The sequence below is a fragment of the Heptranchias perlo genome, chromosome 32, assembly GCF_035084215.1.
Source record: "Heptranchias perlo isolate sHepPer1 chromosome 32, sHepPer1.hap1, whole genome shotgun sequence".
Taxonomy (NCBI): domain Eukaryota; kingdom Metazoa; phylum Chordata; class Chondrichthyes; order Hexanchiformes; family Hexanchidae; genus Heptranchias; species Heptranchias perlo.
This window is the reverse complement of record NC_090356.1, coordinates 4639241-4654112: the sequence shown is the minus strand read 5'-3', so window position 1 is coordinate 4654112 and position 14872 is coordinate 4639241. Positions and strand designations below refer to the sequence as shown.

At 46.5% G+C, this 14872-nt stretch overlaps 1 protein-coding gene across 1 annotated transcript in view; it reads left to right on the top strand.

Moving 5' to 3' along the window:
- Positions 1-709: 709 nt before the first annotated feature.
- The window catches only part of plch2a (phospholipase C, eta 2a), a 124765-nt gene continuing 110602 nt past the window's right edge, over positions 710-14872 (top strand). Inside the window, exons 1-2 of the mRNA XM_067970233.1 lie at positions 710-903; positions 13936-14179. Coding sequence (XP_067826334.1) covers positions 768-903; positions 13936-14179 — 380 coding nt within the window. The 5' untranslated portion in view covers positions 710-767. The remainder of the gene's footprint in view (positions 904-13935; positions 14180-14872) is intronic.

The following is a 14872-nucleotide window of genomic DNA, read 5'->3' as shown; positions in this document are numbered from 1 at the left end:
TCTTTATCAGCGAAAAACTAATGAAAATCCAAGAGGTCGAGATGCAAAGGAAGGTTTAATTTTATCGGAGTTAAATGGTGGAACTCATTTCCAGTGATGTTTTAAGGCAACTAAGGGATTTATTCGATTTATTGGTGACTGTCTTATATTTATGGCCCCCAGTTTTGGACTCCCCAACAAGTAGAAACATCTTCTCTACGTCAACCTCGATCAGGTCACCCCTCAGCCTTCTCTTTTCTAGAGAAAAGAGCTCCAGCTCTTTCTGTGTACTGGTGTGTAAGCCTGCATGAACATAAAGGTGTCCCTCTCTCAAATGACGACCTTGACTGTTTTGAGGGGATGTGTATTCCGAGTCTGGTCTCGTTCCACTCTAAGGGTCGGTAACCAGAGAACAAAGATTTAAGATAATTGGCAAAAGAACCAGAGGGGGAGATGAGGAGAAATGTTTTTACGCAGCGAGTTGTTGTGAAACGGCAGTGGAAGTAGATTCAATAATAATTTTCAAAAGGGAATTGGATGAATGGTTGAAAAGGATACATTTACAGGGCTTTGGGGAAAGGGCAGGGGAGTGGGACTAGTTGGATAGTTCTTTCAAAGAGCCGGCACAGGCACGATGGGCCGAATGGCCTCCTTCTGTGCTGTAAGATTCTATGCGATATTTGGTTAGGAAGCTGCTTATAGCTCAGTCGGGCTGGGTTGATCCTCGTGGATGGGTATGATGATGTTCTCTCTCTTTGCCTCCCTCTCTCTGCACAGTGGAACGATGTATGAGCTTGATGCAATCAGGGACCCAGATGGTGAAGCTGAGAGGAAGCTCCAAGGGCCTGGTCCGCTTCTACTACCTGGACGAACACAAGACCTGCGTCAGATGGCGGCCGTCCAGGAAAAACGAGAAAGCCAAAAGTAAGTAAAGACATTGTCACCCCCGCTCCAGTTAAAGAAAGGACTTGCATTTATATAGCACCTTTCACCTCCTCAGGACGTCCCAAAGTGAATTCACAGCCAATGAATTACTTTTGAAGTGTAGTCACTGTTGTAGCAACCATGGCAGCCAATCTGCGCACAGCAAGATCCCACAAACAGCAATGAGTTAGATGACCAGTTAATCTGTTACATAGGAATTACTGGATGAAGAAAGGCCAAGCTCCATCTGGCTCACCTTCTACCATCCTGATAGTTACATGACACAGCGATAATGGACTGTTGACTAATCACAGCGATCAATCTCTATCGATGAGTCTCCAACAGACCCAGACAGGAGACGAGGAAAAACCCCCCAGTGGTGGAGAGCTTTGGGAACCATAGGCCCAAAGTCACCTGTTCCTCCCGAGCCCGTTACACTGACCACAGGTCATGTCTCGAATTATTCAGATACTGGATCCCAAAATGTTATTTTCTGAAAAAAAATAAGGGGCATAAAGATTTGTACAGAAAGAGTGGTCACTGGCCGGGATACTGGAGTCCAGCCAATGGGACCATAACCCAGCATGAGTTAACGTCTTTGGGGGAGGGGGTAGGAGAAAGACCCCAGAACTTTTTGGGATCTGGGGACAAATGATGTAGAAACAATTGCCTGACATGTTTACTATGAGTGTAAACATTTTATAGGATCCTGCTCATCAGATGTGCCAGACTCTGTAATTACAGGATTAATTATTCATAGAAAGAAATTACACAGATACGAGTGATTTGCCAGGAGGTGGCATTTTATAATTCATGAAGCCGGCAATGTTCTGAGATCTTTTGGTTCCAAGTGGGCAAAATCGGTTTATCAAAAATATATGTGAGAGGTGTGGGAGCTTCAGCTTTTGGTTGTTTCATAGGCATTGGGGGCATACAGAGTCAAGGCAAGCCACACACACCGTACTGTTCTTCATATATTTGTTCCCGAGATGTGGGCATCGCTGGCAAGGCTGCATTTATCACCCATACCTGGGTGCCATGAGGTGATGGTGGACCTGCTCCTTGAGCCACTTGAGTCTCGCTGCTCCCACAGTGCTGTTAGGTCGGGAGTTCCAGGATATTGGCCCGGTGATGATGAAGGAACGGAGATAAATGTCCAAGTCGGGTTGGTGTGTGACTTGGAGGAGAACTTGGAGGTGATGGTGTTGCCATGCTACTCCTGCCCTTGGTGGTAAAGGTCGTGGGTTTGGGAGGTGTTGTCAAAGTAAGCTTGGGGAGTTCCTGCAGGGCGTTGTGTACATAGAATTACATAGTATGTACAGCACAGAAACCGGCCATTCGGCCCAACTGGTCTATGCTGGTGTTTATGCTCCAAAGGAGCCTCCTCCCACCCTACTTCATCAACCTTATCAGCATGTCCTTCTATTCCTTTCTCCCTCATGTGTTTATCTAGCTTCCCCTTAAATCCATCTATGCTATTCGCCTCAACTACTCCTTGTGGTAGCGAGTTCCACATTCTCACTACTCTTTGAGTAAAGAAATTTCTCCCGAGTTCACTATTGGATTTATTGGTGACTATCTTATATTTAAGGCCCCTAGTTTTGGCTTCCCTCACATATGGAAACATCTTCTCTATGTCGGCCCTATCAAATCCCTTCAGAATTTTAAAGACCTCTATCAGGTCACCCCTCAGTCTTCTCGCGAAAAAAACCTCAGCTCTTTCTGTGTACTGGTGTGCAAGGAGCATGAATATTACAACTTACCTAAGGAAGGATATACTTGCCTTAGAGAGGGTGCAACGAAGGTTCACTAGATTGATTCCTGGGATGAGAGGGTTGTCCTATGAGGAGAGGTTGAGTAGAATGGGCCTATACTCTCTGGAGTTTAGAAGATTGAAAGGTGATCTCATTGAAACATACAAGATTTTAAGAGGGCTTGACAGGGTAGATGCTGAGAGGCTGTTTCCCCTGGCTGGAGAGTCTAGAACTAGGGGACATAGTCTCAGGATAAGGGGTCGGACATTTAGGACTGAGATAAGCAGGAATTTCTTCACTCAGAGGGTTGTGAATCTTTGGAATTCTCTACCCCAGAGGGCTGTGGATGCTCAGTCGTTGAGTATATTCAAGGCTGAGATCGATAGATTTTTGGACTCTAGGGGAATCAAGGGATATGGGGATCGGGCGGGAAAGTAGAGTTGAGGTTGAAGATCAGCCATGATCTGATTGAATGGCGGAGCAGGCTCGAGGGGCCGTATGGCCTGCTCCTGCTCATATTTCTTAATACAAATTGACTGCCGTATGTAGGAAACACGGCAGTTAATTTGTGCACAGCAAGCTCCCACAAACAGCAATGTGATAAATGACTGGATCATCTGTTTTAGTAATTGTTGGTTGAGGGATAAATAAATATTGGCCAGGACACCTGAGAGAACTTCCCTGCTCTTCTTCGAAAGAGTGCCATGGGATCTTTTACATCCACCTGAGAGGGCAGACGGGTTCTCAGTTTAATATCTCATCCGAAAGGCAGCACCTCTGACAATGTAGCACTCCCTCAGTACTGCACTGAAGTGTCAGCCTGGATTATGTTCTTAAATGGGACTTGAACCCACAATCTCTCTGCCTCAGAGGCGAGGGTGCTACCCACTGAACCATGGCTGATACCTCTGTGGATGAATTCTTCTCCCAGAATCAGGAAATGCAATAAAAAAAAACATGCAAAGGGAGGGACGAGACCCCAGAGAACATTTGCAACAGCCAAAGGTGTAAATTCATCAGATGTCCCTTCAGAAAGGATTTGAAGTGATGATTACAATATATTGCTTAATTTATTTGTTTTAAAGTGCCCACCGGAAGAGCTCCTGCCAGTTTTTTTCTCTGTTATTTAGTAAACAGATGCAGTGACTACTCTGTGTAATCATTCTGCAGAGCCCATAATCTAGGGTTTATCCTTCAGCAGATTTAGCGAAAAAGCCTGGCTATCACATCTGGGAGTGCTCCAAATGTGTCATTATAATAATGTGCCGAGAAAATTGAAAATTACATAACAGGCAATGGGAACAAAATCTCTCACTGTCAACATTTCAATCCAGCTGGACGATACTGTGCATTTATATAGCCCCTTTAACGTAGTAAAACATCCCTAGGCACTTCACAGGAGTGATTATCAAATAAAATTTGACACTGAGCCGCAGAGATATTAGACAGGTGACCAAAAGGTCAAAGAGATAGGTTTTAAGGAACATCCTAAAGGAGGAGCGAGAGGGTAGAGAGGCGGGGAGGTTTAGGGAGGGAATTCCAGAGCTTAGGGCCTAAGCAGCTGAAGGCACGGCCGCCAATGGTGGAGCGAAGAAAATCAAGGAAGCACAAGAGGCGAGAATTGGAGGAGGGCAGAGATCTCGGAGGGTTGTAGGGGCTGGAGGAGGTTACAGAGATAGGGAGGGGTGAGGCCATGGAGGGATTCGAAAACAAGGATGAGAATTTTAAAATCGAGGCTTTGCCGGACCGGGAGTCAATGTAGGTCAGCGAGCACAGGACTGATGGGAGAACGGGACTTGGTGCGAGTTAGGATATGAACAAGCTTAGGAGCACGATGAGCTTTATAGTGATGTGTGCGTGGAGAGAGGTGCAGTTAAGATACTGGACAGTGTGCAGGTATTGGCCAGGCTCCTGCCTCATCTGGTTGGTTCTGAAGGACATTAGTGAACAGCGATGAGATGAGGAAATCGAGAAATGAAATCAGGGGATTGGAATCCAATTTCTAATCAGCAACCATCAACCCTTTCGAAGCTGTTGGTAATTTGTGAGCAACTTTTTTATGAGGAGGGAGTTGCGCAGGTAAAATGGGAGTGTGCACAACACAGAAGAGTGAAGTGTGCCCTTTAGTGTGATAGTAAAGAGGCAAAAACACGGCAACCAGTGTCATTAATGGACCATCATCAGGGCATCGTCAGTTGGTCTTATCTTGGTAAATGCTAATACCCGCTCTCTGAGGACTGTGAAACATTGGGTTCAACACTGACCTTTCAACTTCTAGGGACTCTGGGTTCAAATCTGACCCTAGGTTTGTAGGGACATGTAACATAATGGCTATGTTAGCAATCCAGAGGCCTAGACTAATAATCCTGAGAACGTGAGTTCAAATCTCACCAGGGTCGTTTGAGAAATTTGAATTCAATTAAAAAAAAGAAATCTGGAAATAAAAAGCTGGTCTCAGTAAAAGTGACCGTGAAGCTGTCGGATTGTCTTTAAAAACCCAACTGGTTCACTAATGTCCCTTTAGGGAAGGAAACCTGCCGTCCTTACCCGGTCTGGGCCTATATGTGACTCTAATCCCACACCAACAAGGTTGACTCTTAATTGCCCTCTCAAGTGGCCTAGCAAGACGCTCAGCTGTAGCAACTAGGCGATGGGCAATAAATACCGGCCTTGCCAGTGACACATCCTGAGAATGAATAATAAAAAAAAAGACAAATGAGCTGAAGGTTTCTTTATGCCAGTCGTGAGGGCACTGTGTGCTTTGGGCAGGTTTAACCCTATTTGCTTATGAATAGCTGGTGTGGAAGATCGAGATGTTATGTTGAAGGGAGAAGCTGTTTCCACTGGTGGGAGGGCCGTTAACCAAAGGACACAGATTTAAAATAAGCCGGAGGGGGAGATGAGGAGAATTTTTTTTAACGCAGGGAGTCGTTATGATCTGGAATGCGCTGCCTGAAAGGGTGGTGGAAGCAGATTCAATCGTAACTTTCAAAAAGGGAATTGGATAAATACTTGAAAAGGAAAAATTTGCAGGGCTATGGGGAAAGAGCGGGGGAGTGGGACTAATTGGATAGCTCTTTCAAAGAGCCGGCACAGGCACGACGGACAGAATGGCCTCCGAGTGTATGATTCTATGAAAGCAGTAAGGGGTCACTCTAACGCAATGGGGGAGAACTATGTTCCGTCTTTAGGTGGTGAGTAGGAGAGCTTCGATGATTTAAAAGCACTTGATGCTGATACTGAGGGCAATAAGTAAGAAAAGATTCTCTTCTCCAACACTTCCATCTCTTATACATGATGAATGCAGAATTATAGAAAATAAAGGCTGCTCTTAAAATGAGTGTTTAAAAAAAAAGAGATGTCCCAACACAATCCCACTTCTTTCAAAACTTTTTTCCCTACGATGTGGAGATGCCGGTGATGGACTGGGGTTGACAATTGTAAACAATTTTACAACACCAAGTTATAGTCCAACGATTTTATTTGAAATTTACAAGCTTTCGGAGGCTTCCTCCTTCCTCAGGTAAATGTCAGGAACTCCTCGAAGCCTACGCATTTATAAATCACAGAACAATACATGGTGATTACAGACAGTTTTTGCAACTGCCTGTTGCCAAGACAATCACCGTGTTCAGACAGAGAGGTGTTACCTACAGAACCCCCGAATATACATTCAACAAAAAAAAACAAACAGGAAAAAAAAAACAGAGAGAGAGAGGCAGAAACATCCGGAAGGCAGAGAAAGCCAGCAAATGACCCATTATATTAAAAACAGATAGCTTTTGTTCGCTGGTGGGCTTACGTGTAGCGTAATTTTTCCCTACAGCAGAGACCCAGTTCCCAACCCCTCATTCCTTCATGGCCTGGCGATATATATTCCCACTGCGGATGGGTTGATCTGTTCCACCATTGCAGAGTGCGTCTGTGAACACACACGCGCACTGACCTTACCCGGGCTGTGGCGCTGTCTATTCTCTGACTTTAATTTGGAAGTTAGAGGAGAAACGGAAGAGTCAGCAAGTGCTGGGAATGTGAGAGAAGTTAATTGAAGCAGAGGTGCTGAGTCGATGGCCCTCCGAGGGAACCTCGTAATTAAATATCCTACTCATCTGTGAACTGTTTAAAGTAGCAACTTAATTTCTGATCAGCACTTTCGTTGTGCGGCCAAGATCACTGATATTCCCTTGGCGCAGGTATTGATCCTGATTGTAAAGAGAAAGGTTCAACATTAAACACCGACTGAGCAAACCAATTATATCCTCTCATTTACAAACATTTTGTCTTCCTCCTCGGTCTTTCTGTTTATTCTCTCACTCTAACTCACGCTGGGTCCTCTCATTTGATTCATTCTCAGGATGTGGGCGTCGCTGGCAGGGCCAGCATTTATTGCCCATCCCTAGTTGTCCCAGAGGAGGTGATGGTCTTCCTTCTCCCGGTCCCTCTGCAGTCCGTGTGGTGTTCTTTCTAGCGGTTTGATAGAACTTGCTAGACCACTTCAGAGGGTAATTAAAAGTCAACCATGTTGGTGTGGGACTGGAGTCACATATAGGCCCAGACCAGGTAAGGACGGCAGGTTTCCTTCCCTAAAGGACATTAGTGAACCAATCGGGTTTTTATGACAATCTGGTGTCTTCATGGTCACTTTTACTGGTGCCAACTTTTTATTTCTAGATTTTTTAAAACTGAATTCAAATTCCCAAAGTGGGCTCTGAACTCACAGTAACTCTGGATTACTGGCCCCGTGACATAACCATTACACTGCCGTAACATAACCATTACACTGCCATAACATAACCATTACACTGCCGTGACGTAACTATTACACTGCCGTGACGTAACCATTACACTGCCGTGACATAACTATTACACTGCCGTGACGTAACCATTACACTGCCGTGACGTAACTATTACACTGCCATGACGTAACCATTACACTGCCGTAATGTAACCATTACACTGCCATAACATAACCATTACACTGCCGTAACGTAACCATTACACTGCCGTAACGTAACCATTACACTGCCGTGACATAACCATTACACTGCCGTGACATAACCATTACACTGCCGTAACGTAACTATTACACTGCCGTAACATTACCATTACACTGCCGTGACGTAACCATTACACTGCCGTAACATAACTATTACACTGCCGTAACATAACCATTACACTGCCGTGACGTAACCATTACACTGCCGTAACGTAACTATTACACTGCCGTAACATAACCATTACACTGCCGTGACGTAACCATTACACTGCCGTAACGTAACTATTACACTGCCGTAACATAACCATTACACTGCCGTACCAATGCACTACTTCCTGACTAAGAGGGTTTGCAGTTGACCCGATGACTCAGAGTTTTGTCAGTGCTGCTCATGCGTCCGATACTTGGCAGTGACTCAACCTTTCAACTTTATTACCATCTCCCTGCTCAGCAGAGAAGCAATTGGGCAGCTTTTTGACATCTTCTCTCCAGAGGCCACTGCTGAGGTCAGGGACTAATGAGCAACTCAGATATGTACAGCAATCTAGCTTCTCTCCAATGCCGTCCCAGGTACCCAGTGCTACCTGGATTGATGGGAAGGTTTCAGGTGTTCTCTGTATTCCAATTTATCCCTGAAGCACTGGTGAGTTCCAAGGGAGGTCATTCACCTCCAGTCTACAATGATGAGTTTATGGCGTTTCTATTTAATAACCAAAAAGGATTAAAAAGAGGAACACTTGTATTTCTGTTATGTCATCACATCTCATAACAAATTAGCTTCAACTACAATGACTGTTGTTGTGTCAGGAAACCCTGCAGCCATTTTGTGCACAGCATGATCCCACAGACAGCTATAAGGGAAGAGTGTTGGCCAGGACAACAAGAGTACGCCTCACTCTTTGTCTTTAAAACCTACCTGAGCCAGCAGGCGAGGGCTCAGTTTGACTTCTCATTCGAAGGACCTCATCCCTGGCACGGCAACACACCCCCCGTTACTGAACACTTGGCACGGGGCTTGAATCCATAGAGTACTGACTCAGAGATGTGAAGACATTATCGAATGAGCCAAGCGGATGTTCTGGGGTGTTAGAGAGGGATCATTCATTACATTGTAATTGGCCATCTCCCTCAAGCGCAAAGGGTAATCCCTTCATTATGCTCTAATCTCCCTTACTGGTGAGCCAAAGGATTAAGAAGTAATTAGGTGACAGAGCGAAAGGGGTTAATAATCAGCAAAGACGAACTTTAGTCAATGGATACAGAGGAAAACGGTCAAAAACAGAAGGCACGAGCAAGATCTGGGGAGAACTTTTAATAGGAAGACAGGAGGAAAGTTTCAATGATAGGAATAGTGTGAAGTGACAAGGAGTGAGCGTGGTGAAATCACAGAGTCAATTATACAAACAGAGAAAGCAAACTCAAGCAGAAAATGAGATGAGGAGCCAGCAGTGTGACAGTGAGGAGATCTCCTTCAATCCTAGAGTCAGAAGATTCGATACGCTGCTGTGGTGGACTAGAATATTTCAAAAGCTGATTATAAGCAGCAATGGAAGGGTGTGATTGGCCAGTTCTATAATCTTTGCAAATGAAGCATATTTTGGCTGTGGTGGGAAGCAGGTTATACCATCCTCTGGTCCCATAATGTGCAGCAGCCTGGTGTGGCAGTAATGGTGAGATAATCTCACCCTCTGATTGAATGGGTTAATCCGGACCTGCACAATTCCAAAGTCAAAATAAAAATCCAAATGTCTGATTGGAAGTGATGAACGGAAATGGGAAGTTTCCTCTGTCAAGTTACACAAACCCAATACCATCTTGAGGACAACTTGTGGCCATTCCAGGACCACCAATGAATGCAATGGTGGTTGTCACTTTGAATTGCAGTCACTTTCTAGGTAGGCCAAAGCAACAGCCATTTTGTACACATGACGATCCCATAAAGAGCAATGAGATGAATCTGTTGGTTGAGGGAGGAATGTTGGGCCAGGACACCGGGAGAATTCCCTGCTCTTCTTCCAATCATATCATGGCATCTTTGCCATCCACCTGAATCGATAGATGAGTCCCTTCCAAAGGATGGCCTCTCTGGGAATGCAGCATTCCCTCCACACTGCACTGTCCTCGCAAAGGGCTTTGAACCTGCAGCCTTCTGACTCCCAGCACCTACCAACTGTGGGTCTGTTGTTGAAAACAATTGGGTGAGACCAAAGGCAGGTTCCATTAATCATCTAAGATATGCTTTCGTTGCCAAGGCACCACACACTGTGTTGGCATTCAGTTCTTTAACAATTTATCAAGTTAAAGAGTGTGGCATTTTAGTTTCGAATTTTTCTTTCTGTAATTTGGCATGCCCGTTCATCAAATCATGTCTACTACTATTTGTACAAACCCTTCCCTCCCTCCCCGCTCTATAATCCATTCCATCTGTCTCTCTCTTAATATTCACTATCTCCCTCCTTTCGCCATCTTTCCTCTCCCCTCCCTTCACCTCCCCTCCCGCTTCCCTCTCCCTTCACCTCCCCTCCCGCTTCCCTCTCCCTTCACCTCCCCTCCCGCTTCCCTCTCCCTTCACCTCCCCTCCCGCTTCCCTCTCCCTTCACCTCCCCTCCCGCTTCCCTCTCCCTTCACCTCCCCTCCCGCTTCCCTCTCCCTTCACCTCCCCTCCCGCTTCCCTCTCCCTTCACCTCCCCTCCCGCTTCCCTCTCCCTTCACCTCCCCTCCCGCTTCCCTCTCCCTTCACCTCCCCTCCCACTTCCCTCTCCCTTCACCTCCCCTCCCACTTCCCTCTCCCTTCCCTCCCGTTCTCCCTCCTTTTCTACCCTTCATCCTCTGCCACTATTCTCTATTATCCCTCTCCCCTCTTCTGTTACAACAGGCTGTGGTTGTCCCCCTCCTCCTTCTCCCCCTCTCACTTCTCTTCCCCACTTCCCTGCCCTCTCTCTTCCTCTCCATCTCCCTCTTTCCCCCTCCACTTCCTTCCTCTCCCCTCCTCATTTTCCTCTTCCTCTCCCCTTTGCTTCCTCTCCCTCCTTCCTCCCTCGCTCCCTCCCCTTCCCCTACCCATTGCTCCCTCCCTCTGCCTCTTTCCCTCTCTCTTCCCCTCTCTCATTTCCCCCACCCTCACCCTCTCCTCCAACAGGCAGTAGTTGGTCCTGGCCTTGACGTCTCACCGGCATGGCTGCATCATCAACCTCATCCCAATTAACCACTAACGGGCTCCATTGCCAACTCCCAACTGTTGCTCTGCTCCTCGCTCTTCGACTGAGGTGTCATTCGCTTTAGAGCTGGGAATGGTTTGGTAATTGGGATAACATTGGACCACACTCTACTTCACAGTCCTTGAATAATGGCACAATTATAAACTTATTAGCATGTAATTATATTATTAGTCACCAAGCTAGATTGTGGTGGTGTATAATAATGAAGGCAACATCCTTGTTTCAGTCAGGCTGTAATCAGTAACAATTATTTACAGCGTGTTAAAGAGTTACAAGAAACAATACCACGTATTAACAAGGGGATTATCAATAATTAATACCAGTGTTGTGAAGCTATTTCTTTGGAATGTCATTAGTCGTCAAGGAACCTAAATTAACATGTTGCTAAATATTCAGCAGTCGTGGTGAGTCACTGAGAGAAAGAGGTAGTGAGGACTCCAGTAGGACATTGGAATGGGAGAAGCCGAGAATGAGACAGAAACCTCCAGAGGAGACACTTCACCATCTCCCTGTTTTACCACCGGAACTGGTGTCGTCCGGATTCAATAGTAACATTCAAAAGGAAAAAATTTGCAGGGCTCTGGGGAAAGAGCAGAGGAGTGGGACTAATTGGATAGCTCTTTCAAAGAGCTAGCACAGGCACGATGGGCCAAATGGCCTCCTTCTGTGCTGTAAGATCGTAGTGTAATACTTCGGCCCAAGTATGGATGGTTGCGTTATAATCACGTGCAGACAATAAGAATAACTCGCCTGGTACATTTCCTGTCATTTGCGCCTTAGCAAAGCTGGATGGTCACCCCTTGAGTCCAGCGTTGCTATGGGGGTTTCCGGGGGGGCGAGTGGGGGGGGGGGTTTAAAATTGAATGGGTCAAGAAGCTCATGGACTCGATCGCAAGGGCTGTGGCCAATTCAGAAACATTTTTTTTGCACCTCTTCAGCCAGCGAAGAGGCAGCAGATCACATAACACTGGTACAGACTTCAGGAGTTCCCTCATCCAATCTCCAATCCTGCCCCCTTCCCCCAGCCCCCAATGGGCAGAGGATAGGTAAGAAAGAACTTGCATTTATATAGCACCTTTCATGATCTCAGGACATCCCAAAGCATTTTACAGCCAATGAAGTACTTTTAAAGTGTTTTAATGTAGGAAACACGGCAGCCAATTTGTGCACAGCAAGATCCCACAAACAGCAGAGCAGATAATGTGCTTTTTTTAGTGAAATTGGGTGAGGGATAAATATTTGCCAGGACACTGGGGAGAACTCCCCTGCTCTCCTTCAGATAGCTTCATGGGATCTTTTACGTCCACCCGAGAGGGCAGACGGTTTAACATCTCATCCGAAAGACGGCACCTCCGACAGTGCAGCACTCCCTCAGTACTGGATTACGTGCTCCAGTCTCTGGAGTGGGAGCTTGAACCCAAGACCTTCTAGACTCAGAGGCGAGAGTGTTACCCACTGTCCCACAGCTGACCCCACCTAAAAAAAACGCAAATGACCTCTTCCAGGGTCGAGGAGCATCCTTGTGGTCAACGGAACTCTGGCCTGGCGGAAAATGTGCCAGGATTCCACCGATGGCGATCCTGCTTATTTTTTTTTGGCGGGTGGATTTGTTTCTGCTCCTCGAGGCAAGGATGTGAGAATTGGGGAATTGAACACGTTCCCTGTGAGCGCCTCCAAGTCAGGCAGCTGTAGGTTAAACCTCCTCCCTCCTGCCCTGACATTGCACCTTAACTACACTCTCAGAAAAGCAGCCTTCACCCCTCTCCCGTCTCCGCTTCCCCCCCCCCATCTCCCGTTCCGTTATTTCTGAGTGAGTCAGGAGTTGGTGCCAAATTAGGAGCAGTTTTACCCCAGGACTGAGTGAAAGCAGAGCCTCACCTCATCAGTCTGTGCTGGGTTTAAAGCTGGACCCTAGAGGCCAGTATTCTAGCCCCTGCGCCATCCTGTTACCATGGCGATAAGATCTGCTTATTTAATATTTGAAGTGAAAGGCAAAAAAAAAAAAGGTGGAAATGAGAGCAGCTGTGACACAGTAGGCCGTGTGTAATGGAGTGTTCATACCCCTCCGTGGCCTCGCCCCTCCCTATCTCTGTAACCCCCTCCAGCCCTAAACCCTCCGAGATCTCTGTACTCCTCCAATTCTTGCCTCTTGCGCATCCCCGATTTTAATCGCTCCACCATTGGCGGCCGTGCCTTCAGCTGCCTGGGCCCTAAGCTCTGGAAATCCCTCCCTAAACCTCTCCACCTCTCTCTCCTCCTTTAAGACGCTCCTTAAAACCTATCTCTTTGACCAAGCTTTTGGTCACCTGTCCTAATATCTTCAATGTGGCTCGGTGTCAAATTTTTGTTTGATAATCGCTCCTGTGAAGAGCCTTGGGACGTTTCACGATGTTAATGACGCTATATAAATGCAGGTTGTTGTTGTGAGTAACAGTGCATTAGAACGCTGACCTCTCCTCTATAGGACTCAGGGCAAAATCCAGCTCAGGCAGAAGGAACGAAAGTCTTTGCTGTGTGACAGATGTGCAATCAGATGAATATGACTCAGCCTGGAGGACATGAGATCTCTGGACAGACGTTCACATTCTGATCTGCTGCAGCTTTCTGTCCATTTCAACTGTGGAGACTATTGCCTTAGATGGTGTTGGAGCTGGGAACACGGTCACACTGGTGTGAGGGGATGGTGTTAGGTACCATCGTGGGGTAAGGCACAGGGACCTCTGTATCCTTTGGTAACTGTGTGTCAGCAGCAGCTGAGTTGGTGGCACTGGAGAGTTCTCCCCGGTGTCCTGGACAATATTTATCCCTCAAACCCAACATCAACTAAAACAGATGATCTGGTCATTATCACATTGCTGTTTGTGGGATCTTGCTGTGCGCAAATTGGCTGCCGCGTTTCCTACATTACAACAATGACTACACTTCATTGGCTGTAAAGCGCTTTGGGACATCCTGAGTCATGAAAGGCGCTATATAAATGCAAGTCTTTTCTTTATGGAATATGATGGTGTTGTAGATCTGTGTCTTCCATTTATAAAATTCCTGGTCTTCTTTCTGTGCCCAGTTTCGATCGATGCCATTCGAGAAGTGTGCGAGGGCAAACAATCAGAGATCTTCCAGCGTTACGCAGACGGCACCTTCGACCCAAACTGCTGCTTCAGTATTTATTATGGGGACCACATGGAATCTCTCGACCTGGTTTCGTCGAATGGCGAGGAGGCCCGGACGTGGATTACAGGCCTCAAATACTTAATGGCAGGGATCAGCGATGAAGACAGCCTCTCAAAACGACAGAGGACGCGCGACCAATATCCTTTCCCACCCGGGCTCCCGCACGTTTACAGTTTCTGCATTTTTTAACATATGTGAAAAAAAAAACCCAAAATTGCTTAAGAAAACATCCTTGCATTTTGATGAGACGGTGGGAGAGGCCGACAGTTTGCCAACTCTGATTGGACGTATTCCTGGAGGTTTCATTACATGACCTCCCGCCTCGAACCGCTCTGCCCCCTACACGCCTGGCATTGGTCCATCCCGCAGGCGCGCGGCCTTCCCACGGCCAATCGGAAAGGGAACCAACTCCATGTTGCCCAATTGGAATGAATATTGACTGTCCGTCAAACAGCCTTTTCTCCCCCATCTCTAATATTTTTAGAACTAATAAATTAACGCGTTCAAAGAAAATGAAAAAACAAACACAATTTTGTTTAGTGCTCCTATGATATTTCTCCCGGGTTTGCTCCCAGCGGTGTCCTGGACATTAATGTTTAATCCCTGGAGTCTCCAGGACAATCCTGGAGGGTTGGCGACCCTAGAGAGGCCTGAGGCCTCCAAGGCCAAGCCTAAGCCTCTCGGTCAGCTGGTTCAGAGTTTGAGGGCGCTGTTATTTAGGTGTCCTTGCCAAAAACTAGAAATGAGTCCCCGGTCAGCTAGTCACCCATATTTATGTTGGCCTTTTACTAGATTAGGGCACTATTAACACTTAGGGAAGGAGAAGGTGA